This window comes from Asterias rubens, chromosome 3 (genome assembly GCF_902459465.1).
Source record: "Asterias rubens chromosome 3, eAstRub1.3, whole genome shotgun sequence".
Classification (NCBI taxonomy): Eukaryota; Metazoa; Echinodermata; class Asteroidea; order Forcipulatida; family Asteriidae; genus Asterias; species Asterias rubens.
The window spans coordinates 5202775-5219875 of NC_047064.1; the positions used below are offsets into that span (position 1 = coordinate 5202775).

The 17101-nt window shown below is 39.0% G+C and overlaps 1 protein-coding gene across 6 annotated transcripts in view; it reads right to left on the minus strand.

Annotated features, from left to right (window-relative positions):
• Positions 1 to 12752, minus strand: part of LOC117287899 (golgin subfamily B member 1-like) — a 54158-nt gene extending 41406 nt beyond the window's left edge. For all 6 annotated transcript variants that reach the window (XM_033768509.1, XM_033768507.1, XM_033768506.1 and 3 more), the window contains exons 1-8: positions 12654 to 12752; positions 10874 to 11121; positions 10098 to 10169; positions 6996 to 7124; positions 6459 to 6658; positions 4975 to 5060; positions 3760 to 3860; positions 2734 to 2901 (exon numbers count right to left, since the gene is read on the minus strand). In XM_033768509.1, coding sequence (XP_033624400.1) covers positions 2734 to 2901; positions 3760 to 3860; positions 4975 to 5060; positions 6459 to 6658; positions 6996 to 7124; positions 10098 to 10169; positions 10874 to 11059 — 942 coding nt within the window. In that variant the 5' untranslated portion in view covers positions 11060 to 11121; positions 12654 to 12752. The remainder of the gene's footprint in view (positions 1 to 2733; positions 2902 to 3759; positions 3861 to 4974; positions 5061 to 6458; positions 6659 to 6995; positions 7125 to 10097; positions 10170 to 10873; positions 11122 to 12653) is intronic.
• Positions 12753 to 17101: the final 4349 nt, after the last annotated feature.

Below are 17101 nucleotides of genomic sequence, written 5' to 3' on the forward strand. Positions count from 1 at the left end.
TCTGATCGTCTTTAGGAGAATGCTGTATGCAGCTTAAGTTATTGATTAGAAATTAACGTTTTAAAAATATAAACCATCTTAACACTATTTCCTTTTTAGGGTAAACAGACCTTTACACTGTGTCATAATAAGTCACCAACTTACCACCATCAACTTTGTACAATGAATAAATTTACTTAGTATCCCAGTGGCTAACAGAAAAAGAAAAAAAATTCATGCCATAATTCAAACATGTACCACATAGCCTACATGTACAGTACAACTCTTTTTAAAGTAAAGATTGGTGATTGATAGATCTCCGAGCCTTAAGCAACAAACTGTATAAACAAACATCCACAAAAACATTTATGGTACAAATGGGAGCTGTCAAAATTACTTAGTATTATGCATGGGGGGGGGGGCTACTATAATCCCAGTGATTTACACTCATTCCCGTTAAAACCTGACAAAATATGAATGCTACCGGAGATCAAAATATTCCCAGAGTACATGTAGCAACACTGAGGAATGACAAATGACAAAAGTAACACAAGTTTATCAGTAAAGGTTGGTTTTGTGTCAAGTGGTTAACAATGGTCGGAGCAGACATGAGTCAGTTCAGTACAATAGGGGCGCCCGTAGACACAGGCATGCACTCCACATACACTGATAAAAGTGATGACTTTTGACAAGCATACCTTTCATACTTAAAATAACTTTGAATAACCAAATTTTATAAAGATGGTAAGCAGAAAATACTGCTTGTCAAATTTCTTTGCTTAGCACAAATTAAATGGGATACCAGGCACAACAATGCAAACTTAGTATAATTTTGGCTGGTAACCTGTTTCAGCTAACCAATACTTTTCTGTGTTTAGCAATTAAGTTTGTGTGGTTACAGGCTTTATGAAACTGGGCCCTGTGTCTAACCCCATCCCCAAAACTGGTGGCCTATTTTCGACTGTCTTATTTGTATAAGTTATCTAGTCTTCTTCTTCTTCTGCTTCATTACTGACAATTGCTACACTGACTTTAAAGTTACATAAATTAAATATAAGTTAAATATTAAATGCATGTGTACAACGCAACATAAATATTAATAAGTTTGGCGAGAAGATAAGCATATGAACATTATTGCCATTGATGCATCAATTTAACAAATTCTTTTTCAGCCAGATGTTGCCAGACTGGAGGCCACGCCAGACAGGGAAATTTGCAGGCAACCAGTACAAGGTGAGGTCCACACAAAAAACATATTCACATTTTAGCAATTACACTGTTCTTGGGGAGAGCAATGCAAGACACTGGTACAAAAAGTGCTCAGTGTTCTTTTTTGTTGCCAAGCAGTTTGTCTCCAAGTTGTCTGTTAAAAATCACCTTGTGTGACAAGCCCCTAGAGCTAGCTTAATTATTTGGTCTCTTTAAGCTTGATCTTCTTTCCCAACAATACAGTGTTCAAAGTACAAATATTCCTGGATCATTCTTCAAACCTGATCCCAATTTCAAAGAGCTGCTTAAGTAAAAAAAAAAAAAAAAAAAAAAAATAGCTAAGCACAAATGAGGCTTCCAATGTTTTATTTCATTGTACATGTACTTTAAAAGAAAGGCCATGTCCAAAACGGCGACTTTGGCTACAGCAGCAACTAGATTGTGCGGTACATCTGCCTATTATTTAACACTGGCAGATGCTCTGATCTAGCCGTAGCTGTAGCCAAAGTTGCCGCATCAGACACGGCCTACGTCTGAGCTGACCGAGATTCCAGCCTCGATTTCAGCCATGGATCCAATTGGCATCCGTGTCTCACAGCATGAATATGGTTTTTAACTTATAATTATTATTATCAGTTTGTTAAAACCACTCCCTGCAGCCCAAAGGCTGAATGGACCGTTCCGGCTTTCCACTAAGCTCCGCCCACCGCACACGTGAGCAAGACACGTGCGAGCACTCCAAATGACATTCTGCACGATTCTGCACGATTCTGCCGCGCGTGCCAAATTTACGCGCACCGAGTTTGTCTAACCACAATCATTGCTGTGATTGGTCAAATGGGTGAACGCGCACAGTTTGATTGACAGGCTGGATCGGTCCATTGCACAGTGATTGTACATGAATTAAAAAACATCAAAAATAAGAGCATACATGAATTAAAAAAAGAATATGTAAGACAGAAACAAAAGTAAACACAACCCTAAAAACTTTAGTTTGTATAACGATTAAAACATTACATTTGTTTGTTAAGTAATCTGTTGAGGTATTTTCCTTATTAAGAACCAACAATTCCTGCATCCTCAAACAGAATCCCTGTTGAACATCTCAAAATCTATAATCTCGTCCTAATACTAATGGTAATTAATCAAAATATTTGTTAGCATAAACACTTACTTTGTTACAAGCAATGCGGAGCTGTTGGTAGCATAAAACATTGTGAGAAACAGCTCCCTCTGAAGTAACATAGTTGCTAATTTGATTTCGAGACCTCAGAGTTAGATTTTGAGGTTCTCAAATCAAGCATCTGAAAGCACACAACTTAGTGTGACAAGGGTGTTTTCTTTCTTCTATTATTATCTTGCAACTTCGACGACCAATTGAGTTCAAATTTTCACAGGTTTGTTATTTTGTGCATATGTTGAGATATACACCAACTGAAAAGACTAGTCTTTGACAATTACCAATAGTGTCCAGTGTCTTTAATGCCAGTGGTACTCTCAAAGAAAATATTATTCCGGCACTTTTAAAAAGTTACGACAACTTACCTCGTTCTCACCACCAGCAGCCCGTAGTTTGACCAGCGTGGTCTCTCTAGACTGCTCCATCTGTTGCATGCTGAGGTCACGGTCTGCCATCGAGCGATGAAGTTTATCAATCTCTTCCTGCTTCTCCTGAATCTGAAGCTTCAGGTCCTCAACTTGGCCAAGATTTTTCTGAGAGGGATTTGTGAAAAATATAAACAAAAAAGTTAATTTCTTAAAATCATTGCACTAGTGTATTGGAAGTTGCTGAAAAATTACCTTAGAGAAAGACGTTGCTAGGCATTCCCGAAGAAAAAAAGCCAGAACCGAATTTGCACTACATCGGAAACTTTGAGACTATAGACAGCACTAAACATGCTGTGTAGGTCCCCATACAAGTACTGTTTCAATTAGCAACATTACGTGGACCTCTTTTGCTCCATCAGGTCCACACTTCATACACAACACAAGTTCAGGCATGGCCTCATACTCTGAGCATGCATACTTCTTCAAGAATAGTACTACGTCTGCTGCCCTCTAGCGTCTGAAAAGAATTATCTTTACCCTTCTTTTGTTTTCAAACATCTTCACCCTTATGTATGGGCAGCCAGGAGTGTGATAAACACTTTTCACAAAGTCAGTGTTTTCAACAATGGTTATTCTGTTTTGCCCTGATGACTTTCAATAGTATGCCATTCGTTGAAGGGCAGCATGTTCAACCGGGACCTTTCTAAAACGAAAGTCCCTTCCACATGTGCGTCCATCAGTCTGGCGTTCATCTTTTGGACTGCCCAGTATGGCAGCTTGTTCCTATAATAAGGTGTCAAATGATCAACAGGCATGATATTTTACACTTGGGGAAAAAAAGGAGAAAAATGTTACCAAGTACAAGGGTTGACGCTCATGTACGTAAGGTGAAGGCTTTGAGATAATTTTCAGGCTCATTAGGTTAACAATTTTGCTGATTTTCTGAGAAAAAAAATAAATTTGGAAATCAGATTAAAGTAGGAAAAATAGCATGCCTGTCATAGGTAAAGGAAAGATCTATACCTTAGCTGTCTCAGCATTATTCTTGTACTTCATAACTTCAAGGTTCTTCACATCAATCTGCTTGTACAGTTTAGTCATCTGGTCCTCCTTCTCTTCAATTTCTGTGAATTTAAGAAAAGTATGGTAATAAAGTGATCTTAAGGCCTTGTCACTCAAGGCAACTTTTACAAACAACTTGGAGGCACCCAACTGCAGTATATGGTACCGGACTACTTTGGTAGTCAGACCGGACTACCTTGGTGGCACAAGCAGTAGTTTGGTTTCAAGCAGTGTCTTTGATTCTAAAGAAAAATATGTCAGATTTGACTTTTCCTTTTTGGCTTTCTGGACGATCTTATCCCCTTTTGTTGCCCTATAGGTATTTAAAAGTCTGAACTGAATTTTGTTTTTTTAATTCAAAGTTGGAAAGTTGGAACTGAATTTTATTTTTTTAATTCAAAGTTGGAAAGTTGGAATTCTGTCCTGGGAAGGGAAGGAGACATACACGTAGAGGAGACTTAGGGTTTAGATGACCCAGGTCTAGTAGGGGATGTGTTATTGGATATAGGAGATCCATTGTCGGAAAGAGTGAAAGTCAAATATCACTAAAAATGTAGAAGCCTAAGTCTTGAGGAATTTTTTTTATTATTTTTTTATTTTTGTTATGCAAGTCGCCCAAAACAAGGCTAAAATCCACTCTATGTTAAGGGCTACAAGGAAGAAAACATAGACATGCAGAAACTCAGTGGAGCTGAAGGTTGGAAATGACATTCCTCTTAAAAGATGGAAGATCATAGGATGAAGGGAAACATGCACCAGGCAAGGAGTTCCAAAGAGATGCAGTACAAGGGAAAAAGCTACTGGAGTAGCTCTTTGTTCTACATCTCGGCACAGCCACAGTATAAGGATGAGAACAAGCAGAAAGCCTGGTCTCACGCTCAAACATCCTGACAGGAGCAACAAGGTTGGATAGACTGGTGGAACATTTACCATGGAAATATCTGTAAAACAGACAAAGGCTGGCTACAGAACTTTGGTGAGAAAGGGGTTGCAGTGTAATTCCTAACTCTTCTCCAACCAGGTTTAACAAACTGTGTCGTCTCAAAAGAGATTTACACATGGTGCAAACTTCACCTTTTTATACTTCCACCATGCAAGGTTTCAAAACATATTCTGTTTTTGCCCTGAACTATACATATCAGGCATAGGCAGGGAGAAGCAAAGGGCATGATTTACCTGTTTGGGCTCCCATGAGTTTCTCTGTCAGGTTCATGATGTCATCTTTGGCTTGCATCAGAGCTTTCTCCAACTTCTTCTTACTCCTAGAAGAGTAAACAAAAATCACATTTAGACAATTCATCTACCACCCCATTTAGGGGCATCATAAGGGCCCTGTGTATGAATACCAGTTTGAAGGCTTGTAGACTACCAATACTCTTCATTTACTTCAAGTGTTGTGGCTAAGCGGTCTAGTTCACTGAACCCAAGCTCTGATGTTGGCAACAGCTGAGTGTGGGTTGGAATCCCGGTCATGACACTTGCGCCCTTGAGCAAGGCATTTTAACCATAATGCTTTCTGCTCTACCAGCTAGGCTCCTAGTCGGTGATATCAATGTCCACGTCCTAAAAGGGTTTAACCTGTTTCAGCCCCAGGAGTAGGAGGCAAAGCACCCCAGGTGACAGTTAATTTTGGGCTGTCATCAGTTAAGTGTAGCCCTCACTTTGAAAGGGCCTTCCGGCCTTGTGATGTTTAGGCATGTCATACAAAAAAGAGACTAGCGCAGATCACCACTGTATTCAACAATGTCAGAGCTTGATCTAACCTTTCCATTTGGTATGCTATGATGACCTCTGTTTACGCTCATGTTCTCAGGTGTCTTTAACTCTTACTTTTATTTGTACAGATGGGCCCAATTCCTTGGCTCTGCTTACCGTAAGCAAAGAACTGGCTGGAGCTTATGGAAGCAGGGGATTCCACGCTTTCGTCAAGTGTTTTTCACGGGCAAGCATGGAAATTTTGCTTGTGCACGTGCATACCCCACGCTACTAGGCGTTCTCTGCCTACACGGCTAGCACATAAATTTGGCGCTAGCACAGTAAGCGGAAAAGGTTATCGCAAGCGCTTAATTTGGCAGTAGGCAGAGCCATGAAATTGGGCCATGGTCTTATTAGTCGGTGATTCTTTTCTGTGTCCTCAAATCCTATCCCCAAACTTCTGCAAAGATCGGGGCAAAATTTAACGGCTCTGCTCATCGTTGAGTACTGCGCTTACAATCTTCATTTTCATCGAGTTTCTGCGCAAGCTGTGTAAGCGAAGAATGCCTAGTAGCGTGGAGTATGCACGCACACAAGCAAAAATTCCCTGTTAACCCGTGAGATTAAGTTTGATGAAGCACAGAGTTCCCTGCTTCCGTTAGTGCCGAATCTTTGCTTAGGGAAAGTAGAGCCATGAAATTGGGCCCTGTTCTATAAATCAACATTTTTGCAACAACTCTGCAATGGTTCCAGAGAGAACCACTGTCAGCTATAAGAGGGATGGCGCTTCCAATCTCTCTCAGGACAAATTGACAATATCTTAATCTGATAAGCAAAATATTAACAGCACAGGGCACAATGGATTTTGCAATCCACCCTCTCCAGGACAGCAGCACTGTTATTAGGAGAGGACAACAATTCAACATTCAAGGTATCAGTAATATCCACCTGAAAATAAAACTCACTTTGACGCAGCTTTCCCTCCATGTAACTTTTCTACAAAGTTGAATAAGTCTGTCCCGATGTCGTTCAGCCTCTGGGCAGCACTGGATGCAGTGTCCATAGCTTCCTGGACCCTGGTTGAAATCTCTTCCATCTCGTTCTCAACGGCTGGTTTCGGCGTGATCTCTTCTTCATCTATGCTGTTGATGTAGGTGCTGAAAAACTGGACACATTTCAAGAAAAAAAAATCAAGACATTTTACTAGACTGAGTATTTTTAAATTGTTGGGCACAGAAAACACACACAGGGATATTTTCGGAAAGGTCGTGGCCGAGCGGTTAAGAGCACCGAATTCAAACTCTGGTGTTTCTGATCAGCAGAGTGTGGGCTCGAATCCCCAGTCGTGACACTTGTGTCCTTTAGCAAGACACTTAACCATTGCTTCATCCTTCGGATGGGACGTAAAGCCGTTGGTCCTATGTGTTGTGTAACGTTATGTAAAAGAACATGCAAGTTCACTATTATTTATATAGTTTAATCTTAAGAGAATGTCTGCTCACATCATTGATCTGTGATAGTAGTTTCAGTCGCTGTCCGTTCTTGGTCTCGTATCCCACAATGAAGATGGTCACTTCTTGCTGGTACTTCCTCTTCAGTATCGTGTCCTTGATGATCTTCTCAAGCTCAATCTGAAAATAAGAAAACCATCAAAGCTACAATTAAAGACACTGGACACTATTGGAAACTGTCCAAGACCAGTCTTCTCACTTGCTGTATCTCAACATATGCATAAAATAACAAACATATGAAAATTTGAGCTTAGTTGGTCATCGAAGTTGCGAGATAATAATGAAAGAAAAAACACCCCCTGTCACACGAAGTTGTGTGCTTTCAGGTGCTTGATTTCGAGACCTCAAAATCTAATTCTGAGGTCTCAAAATTAAATTTGTGGAAAGTACTTCTTTCTCGTAAACTAACTCACTTCAGAGGGAGCGGTTTCTCACAATGTTTAATACTATCAACAGCTCCCCATTACTCGCTAATACCAAGTAAGGTTTTATGCTAATAATTATTATGAGTAATTACCAGTGGACCGTTCCGGCTTTCCACTAAGCTCCGCCCACCGCACATGTGAGCAAGACACGTGTACGAGCACTCCAAATGACATTCTGCATGATTCTGCCGCGCGTGCCAAATTTACGCGCACGCATGACCGAGTTTGTCCGACCACAATCATTGCTGTGATTGGTCAAATGGGTGAACGCGCACAGTTTGATTGACAGGTCGGATCGGTCCATAGTGTCCACTGCCTTTAAGGTGAGGTTTGGGGTAGCACCATGTGTGCATCTCTTTTGACTAGTATTGGTTCTGAGAAGAACCTGTGAGTTGAACCGGTGAGTTGTCAACCACCAGTTCTCATAAGAACCAACACTACTCGAAAGAGGTTTACACATGATGTTACCACAAACCTTCACCTAATTGTATTCATTCACCATGCAAAGTTTCGAATCCAAGCTGCATTTTGTTTCTTTGATTTTGTTTTGTTCATTGATTCATCCATTGAAAGACGTTCAGGTAGTATGTAAGGTTTACTGGTTCTGTGTGAACACTGATGTGTCATTCTGCTTTTTTATTTTACAACCCTAAGTGCCATGTCCACATGGCACATTTTTCAGGCAACTTGGAGGCAACCACTTGCACTGTATGAAAATTGAACACCTCGGCAGCACAAGAGACATTCTACTAGCTAGCTGTAAACATACTATTCTCAAAAATATTATGAAAAAATTGAAATCCTCCAATATCCTCCTGTCCTATATCGCCGACTGATTAAAATTATCACCATTTACTCTTGCTTTTCTAGGCAGTCACAAACTGACAAATGAAACAGGTCGCTGTAACGTTGTTTTCCATAATTTCGTCTCATAATTCATCACTGCAATAACCTATCTTTCTAAAAGTTTGTATAATATACTCAGCGCCTTGAGTACATTGTTTGGTAGATACCTGTTCTACATGTAAGACTTCAATGTTATTATTATTATTATTATTATTATTATTATTATTATTTTATTCGCCATAACAGTACAAAACAAAATACATTGACAACATTATACCCCAAGATGGGCAAGGGACAACAAAAGCAAATACATACTATGATCCGTAGATCTGTTGCCCCACATCTGGGGTACACAATAAAATTAATATAGATTTAACATAATATAGTACACAAAGCAATAATAAAAGCAGAAAATTAAAAATCAATAGAAAATGCTAAATATATATTAAGAATAAAAAATAAATTAAATTAAAAATAAATAAATAAGTAAAAATAACAGATGGGGTAAGGATAAACAATAAAGGGAAATAAATAAATAAATAAAACCTAAACTTGTAGATAAATTAAAACGACTTAAAATATTGCACAAGTGATAGGGCTAAAGCTACTATTCAGTAGATTCATGAGGTTGACAGACAGAAAATCTAAGTGATTTGAGAAAGCTGTGGAAGGGCAAGAGCAGTAGTGAATTACGAATGTTTTCTGGCAAACTAGACCAAAGTCTGGGAAAAAGATGAGGAGCAGATAAGTGCAGAGCATCGGTTCTAGCATACAGGTGTTTGAAGGTGAGAACATTAGGATATCTATGGTTGACAGAAATGATGTCTGCCACATCGCAGTGAATAAGGTTAAACTTACACTTAATGATAAAATACAAAACAGAAAAATTACGACGAATTGACAGAGACGACCAGTTGAGGGACTTAAGTCTATCGGGGTAGGACATCTCACCCATCCTCTGCCCAAGAATAAACCGAGTAGCACGTTTTTGTACCCGTTCGAGGGCCTGAGTCTGGAGAGATGTATGAGGGAGCCAAGCTGGCATGCCATATTCTAAAATTGGGAGAACTAGGGATTTATAAAGACAGAACTTAGCCGAAACAGAAGAATTGAAAGCAATGGTCTTAATAAGGCCCAATGTTCTATTGGCACTTGAAACAACATTTTTTACATGGTTATTCCAAGAGAGCTGAGCATTCAGAGTGACTCCAAGGTATTTGACAGAGGATGTGGGTTGCACAGGAAAACCTGAAAGAGTGTAAACAGGGGGGTCGAGAGAGTGTTTACGGGAAATATGCATGATTTTGGACTTTGTAGGGTTGAACGTCATACCATTGGAAACACTCCAAGTGCTTAGCTCATCGAGGTCATGCTGGAGGGAACTTACATCTAAACAGGAACGGATTGGACGATAAATTAATACATCATCAGCGAAAAGAACACAGTTAGAACTGAGGTTGTAAGATATATCATTGATGAATAAATTGAATAACAGAGGCCCAAGAACGCTTCCTTGAGGAACACCAGAGCTAACTACGGACCATGAGGTCCTCCTATCCCACAAAATTAATATTTTCTTTTAAAATACAACAATTACCAATGATGTAATTTCACTTTTTACCACAGAAAGGGATTTTTTACAAGTTTCACCTTTTGAAACCTTGGTCAGTATTTGGGTGAATGTTTTCAAGTCCTATGGAATGAACTCTACCCAAGACCAAACTTTTGAAAACAAGATAGTAATTGCATGATTTTGTGTAGAGCTCCCAGTGCTAACATTATTAAATGTGCCCACTTCCATCATAGTTTGTTGTCTTCTTACCAAGTCAGGAACAAAGAATGCAGCCTTGTTGTCATTCATTAACTTCTCATCCAGTTCAAAAGCTGCCATTGCCTGTGAAAAAAACCCATCATCAACAGATTTAAACACATTGTTTTTAAATGAATACCTCGTTTAAAAAAAGTTTCACACGTACACAATGACAACAAAGAAAGGAATGCAAGCAAGGCAGGATATATTTTGGTAATTGTCAAAGACCAGTATCCTCACTTGGTGTGTCCCAACATATGCATAAAATAACAAACCTGTGAAAATTTGGGTTCAATTGGTCATCGAGGTTGCAAAAAAATAATGGGGAAAAACATCCTTGTTGCATAGAATTGAATGTTTTCAGATGCCTGAGCCTGAAGCTTTTCACAGATTAAATTTTGTGTGTGAAAAATTTCCCCTTTCTCTTAAACTTCATCATTATAAGTGTGTAGTTTCTAACAATGTTTTACAATTTCAACAGCTCTAAAGTGCTCTGTAAGCAAGTTTTTTGGTTATTGCAACTTAAACTGCCTTTGTTATCAACCACTGAAAGCACTATACTTATATTTGTGGCAAGAAAATAGTATCATCTGCTTTATCGGTCATTTTAAAACCACACACCAGCACCTCAGAAGTAAGTTTGCCTAAGGTTGCCATTACTCGCCGACGGTAGCGGCGCACAACTCATCCACTCAAAATTGTTGCCGAGTGTGGGCAAACTTTAGTTACGTTTGCGCACACTTGCCAACAAGTAGAATGCACCCCTGAACTCACTGATGAAGTCTTACCTGTTCAACTCTGTCAGTGATCTTAACCAGTTGTTCTTTGGTCTCCTCTGTCCGTCGCTCCGACTGGGCTTTGAGTGTCTTCTCGATGACCACCTGGGCTGGGGCATCCCCTCTATCCATCATGGTGACAGACCCCCACTTTGTAGAGGTCCTCTCTATGGGGACGACATCACTTTTGTTATCCATCTTCTACAGTTAGTGGCATCCAGGGTTCAGCAGGGATGCATTTTTAGTTGATAAAACCAGGCCTTTAGGAGGGGGGAAAAAGAGAGAAAAAATTATTTAACTATATAGTAGACCGGAATCTTTTACAGACCTTAAGTTTAATTGTAGAAGGGGAAAGGTCAATTTTCATCTGATAATAAGCCTACTCGCAATTGCAGCTGCACCTGTCTTTTACTGGTGACAATGGAATTTGTATATCTCCCGTGCAAAAGGTCACGGGAGAGAAACAAATTGCGTTTTTAGCAGTAACAGACAGGCGCAGCTGCAATTGCGAATTAGGCTTATGGGTACTGCTATGAGGAAAGTTTGAATTTGTAATGGAACTTTGCAAAGGGTACCACAGCAAAAGCCCTTAGCACCACGGCAATCTATACTATACATAAAGGATGTCCTGTAAGCTGTATCTTGAAAGCACTGGCTAGCCCCATAAAATCGAAGGGGGTCCAGCGTATTGGTAATATTTTGTTTACATTTCATTTACGTTGGAAACTCAGCAGGATCCTGGCTTAACTTAAGCATGGAGACTTAAGTGAGGACGCAAAGCCAAGGGTGCTCGATTGTCGAGTGCAGATCGGACACTATTTAATACGGGTTTCATTTATTGGTTAGTGTTCTGGAAGCTAGACGTTACACTAACATGACTAACCCCAGTAACTGGGGCGCTGTACTATGTTTTATTCCAGAAATGTTGACCAACGGAATGACCGCAGATGTCAACATAAAAAAAAAACAATAAAAAAAACAGAGTACAGTAAACTCTATTTTTAGAGCCAGTGCTGGCATTATTTCAGAAAAGTTTCCGTATGGCGCCACCACTTTTTCATTCGATATGATATAATATAGTATCTAATTTACCTCAATGATATATCCCTTTTTTGTAAAAATGAGTGAAAAAGTGGTGGCGCCATACGGAAAGTTATCAATTATTTCAACTGACACCGCCTTTACCCTAGACAAACGAAGATGCAGGTCCACATTATTATAAAAATGAGTACAGAAACAGAGGGATGGAGAGCCCCAGTTACTGCTAAATGAAATAGCCCCCCACTGTCAGTGTCACCGACTGAATGAAGTGAGTTGACACACATTCCTCCATGACCATGGACCATGGCATGGTTGACAGTGAGTACATACTACATGATCTAGAAACTAAAGGCTCCAGCTTTATTTTATAGTTTCTAGATAGAAGTAGGTTGACAGCACCTTTGTTGAAAGTTAACCTGCCTGGAAAAGTTTCCGTATGGCGCCACCACTTTTTCATTCGATATGAAATAATATAGTATCTAATTTACCACATTGAGATATCCCTTTTTGTAAAAATGAGTGAAAAGGTGGTGGCGCCATACGGAAAGTTATCCCTTCCACTTATTGGGAACGGTGTCACATAATATCTGAACATAATAATATGAATATGATAAATCAAATAATTTGTCAGGTGCGTTCCACGACATTTTTAATGCAGAAATGCACTCATCGTCATGGAGGCAGCAGATTGCAGCACATATCCCCTTGTCACAACATAAAGAAAGGTACGAAAAGAATCAAACCTACTTACAAAACATCTTTTATCCAACCACCTGAAAACACATAATGTTAAACTTCGATAGTTTCACCACTGTTGCTCCAAAGCACTCCAAGATTGGTGGGGATGAATTACTTAGGTCGTAAACACGCACATGACGAATAAGTATCCGAAGTTAATATTCCATGCGTCCTTAGTAATCATTCAACTTCACCCAGTCTTTCCAGTGTATCAATATTTTATAGCAGCAGCGACTTTATTCTTCTAAAATCAACTTGTACAAAAGTAACATTATACTTCTTTTATTAGTGGAACCATATAGAGCAAGTGTGGAACTCAATAAAATTGTGTCATAATAAAATAACATAAAAAGACGACATAAGTGAAGGGGAAAAAGAGCAACATTTTTTTTATGAGATTCGAAGCGACCCTTTATAAAGTTACATAAAACTTTGGTGAAATAATGTATTGTGTGAAAGTCAATCTGACCGGGGACCGCCAGCAATTGTATTTCCTGCTGTTTAGAATTGCCATCCTCAAAAAGTGTCCTGATTTTTTTTTAAGGGTTCCCTTTTTTAATCGATTGATTTTTTTATTTTTTTTTCAATTGAAAGTTACAGGATTGAACAAAATAATGTGGACCCCCCAGGAGTGACATAAACCGACTGACTGGTTGACTGGGTTGAGTTTAATGTAGCGCAAACGGTGACCATCACTTCGGATACTAATTCGTGTTCATCCATTGCTCACCACACTAGTTTATTCATGGCAGCCACAACATGTACTTCCTGAAAACTATTATTGATTGGTCACCTGACCACTGGTTGCTAAGTACACATTTGTATGGTGCTCACTGCGAACAAAAGATTTGCTGTGAGTTTTCTGCAAGTAACCTTTTAGAGAATTGATCTGTTTTACCTTGGTATGTGACAGTAATGTATGTCATAGGATAAACTTATTACTCGGAGATCCAAGAAATCGATGAATCTTCCATTAAATAATAGTTTGGAGGTTAACCCAATCAGTACCGGGCGTTTCTTGATGGGCAGGAACATAGCGCCACCCCTCCATATTTTCGTTCTCTAACGATTTTTATGAAACTTGCAAATTATTTTTATTTCACCAAGTTCCACAAGATGCGTTTTGTATTCGCCACAAGATGAATTATTTTAATGCTTTTTCCATATCGGTTATAAAAATCGTCCCCATGTTTTGTCAAAATGCTGTTAAACTTGGTAAAATTGTTTATTTTTATATTATGGCTATATTTTGGTACATGGGTTACCGTAGGGTGCTAAAAATCGTTTCATTCCATTCTTGGGGGAATCGCTTAAAACTCTGTCGGGCCTCATGGTAAGAAACGGTGCCATGGAAACAGCTGACCCCTCGGATACAATTTTTGTTTTTCACATCTATGACCCCTATTGGGAAAAGTCACATGGTCTAATCATGGAGGTAGAAATGGTCTAATACATCATGCAGCAATAAGAGGTTGCGGTAAAAATGAGGGGGGGGGGATTGTCAGTGTCACTCCCTCCCATTTAGAATGAAGTTTCAATCGTGTCCATCTTTTTCTATGATCGTGTCGAAAGAACGCCCCCAACGAGTGGAGTGCGCAGTTGGCAATTAACCAAACACTTTGGCACAATATTTTAACGTTGACTACGTCAACGTTTCTGTATTGTTTGTTTGAAAACGTGACCGGAATTATCAAGCTGCCACTTTTCCCCCGAGCACTCGTTTCGCAAAGATCATTATTTCCGTCGCAAGAAAAAAATCTGGATTTTATTTCAAAACCGGAATAACCCGCTTCCCGAGTTGTTTTCCCAAGTCTGAAAATGTCTCGCAAAATTCATTATCTTTATCAATAGAAAAACCTAACACATGAAAAATAATACTGCCTTAATAATATTTACCGAACATTTTTATCAAAATAATTAATTGTAACATTGTTTTTATACTGACCTTTTCGTTAATTTGTTGTACCATTTGCTTTTTTTTCTTGTTCAGTTGTGGCTTTTTCAAAATGTTTTTAATTGTTGTTGAGGAAAGCATTTTATTAAACCATTTTGTATCATCTTTTATATATAGGCCTAGTGATGACTCATCCAATGTTTATGTCAAAATGGATTAAATTCACCCGGTAATTACAATAACCGACCTGCCCATTCTGCAATTAAACCAATGCACTAATGACAACGGTATCGTATGAGCTCATTCGCTACTACTGCATCCAGGGTTCTGAAATTGCCCTGCCAATCAAACTGCGCGCATAATTTTTTTTCTGGAATTCCAAGGATTTTATTACGCGGCAATCAAATAAATCTGCATAATGGGAGGCCAACGCCTACTATTATGAGTAATGTGGACGTAAGAATCAGTAAGTTGGTCGTCTCTACATTTTTATTGTTTATTCATGCACCAAAGTAGTTTTTTTTAAACAACTGGGAAATTAATGTGAACGAATGAATTGCTGATGGGTATTGTTAACTTGATAATGCGTTGTATCCTTTAAACTCTTTCGGGTCAGAACTTGACCCGGCCGGAATCGGATCTCGTGATGGGGCCTGGCATGCTGACTCGATATGGAATCTGTTACAAAATGACCCATAAATTGGTCAAAATAACGCTGAAAGTACAAATTAATACCAATTATATGGCCTTCCGTTTAAAGGCAGTGGACACATTGGTAATTACTCAAAATAATTATCAGCATAAAACCTCACTTGCTAACGAGTAATGGATAGAGGTTGATAGTATAAAACATTGTGAGAAACGGCTCCCTCTGAAGTGGAGTAGTTTTCGAGAAAGAAGTAATTTTCCACTAATTTGATTTCGAGACCTCAAGTTTAGAATTTGAGGTCTCGAAATCAAGCATCTGAAAGCACCCAACTTCGTGTGACAAGGTTTTTTTCTTTCATAGTTATCTCGCAACTTCAATGACCAATCAAGCTCAAATTTTCACAGGTTTGTTGTTTTATGCATATGTTGAGATACAACAAGTGAGAAGACTGGTCTTTGACATTTACCAATAGTGTCCACTGTCTTTAACCCTTTTTAACGTTGCTATAAATATATTATATAAAAAAAGTGTTATTTTCTTGTATTTTGTATATTGTGACTTTCGGGATCAGCCTGCACGCTAAAAAGAAAGTAGGCCATCCTGTGACATGTCTCTTTTAGATAAGCAGTTTATACTTTGTCCAGTGTGGCTCAACCAGCTGCTTTGTGGATTTAAAAATTGAAATTAAACATTGAGACTGAAAATCTCAATATTTTGTGGAAAGAATTTTTAAATTAAAAATTTAGATTGAAAGTAAAGATGTACAAATTGCCCCGAACGCATGGCAGGTGGAATTATCAGAGAAACAGCTTTTGTGTGTTTCTCGGAAATAGGTCTTCAATATTATTACGTGATCTTCCGGGAAAATGAAGGCCGGGGACTTCAACGTTTGATAAACTGCTTCCGTTACAGGCGCCCCATGAGGGATCGGCATGGGTATGTTTGTTAACATGATTGTCCTTGACTCCTCACTTTTTTTGCCGTACTTTCTTTGACGGGAAATGTTAGGCCCTAATCTATGTAATCGCAACCACAACACTGAAGTTACTCAAGCATTAAGGTTTGCAATGAATTCTTTGAATTAACAAGTATATCAATCACAATACGTTTTGTTACTCTAGCAAATCACTGTACAGTATTAAATGATGAATACTTATTATTGTCAAATTACATGTACCCATTTTCTTGTAAAAGTGACATATGCCGGAAAGTGAACAAGGCAACAAAATACATCAACCGTGGTATTGAAAGAGAGACAACCAGGAGGGGGCTCTATTATTACACTTCTACTTTGTAGGCCTATTATGAACAGACTAAAATACAAATATGAAATGATCGTCGGAATGCAATGTCGCACTGGTGAAAAACCACAAGGGAAAACCCATCGAGATCACTCTTAGGTACTGAAAACCTAAATCAACAGACGGCAGACTGAGTTGGATTCGAACCGCGGTCCACTGTGGGGATGTGTGTGAAGGGCAGATGGAATAGTAAGACGAGAATGACTACAGAGAGAAATAAATTCTCGGACATGGAGGAAGGCAGACTGTAGTGTTGGGAAAATGGCAATGAAGACACTTATGAACGACTGAACCGGGACTGACCCACATAGTCCAATAAATTATTCAACTTTAACAGGCTTGTTGTGGGACTCAAAACGTAATTTCCCAATAAAAGTAACTCTTATTATTAGGCTACCATGCAGGCAGGGCGGATCAACTTGTTACATGGTTAGATCAAGCGCGGCTTCGAAAAAAGGGAATTCGATGAGTCAACCAAAAATGAACATCTACCGGTTGTCCACAACATTCCAACGGTACATCACACTGAAAATAATAGAGGGCTTTTGTTGAAAAACCCAAATCCTTTTTCAGTGGAAACTGCTGCTGCTTCGCAGCGTCTTTGTGCGATTGCATAA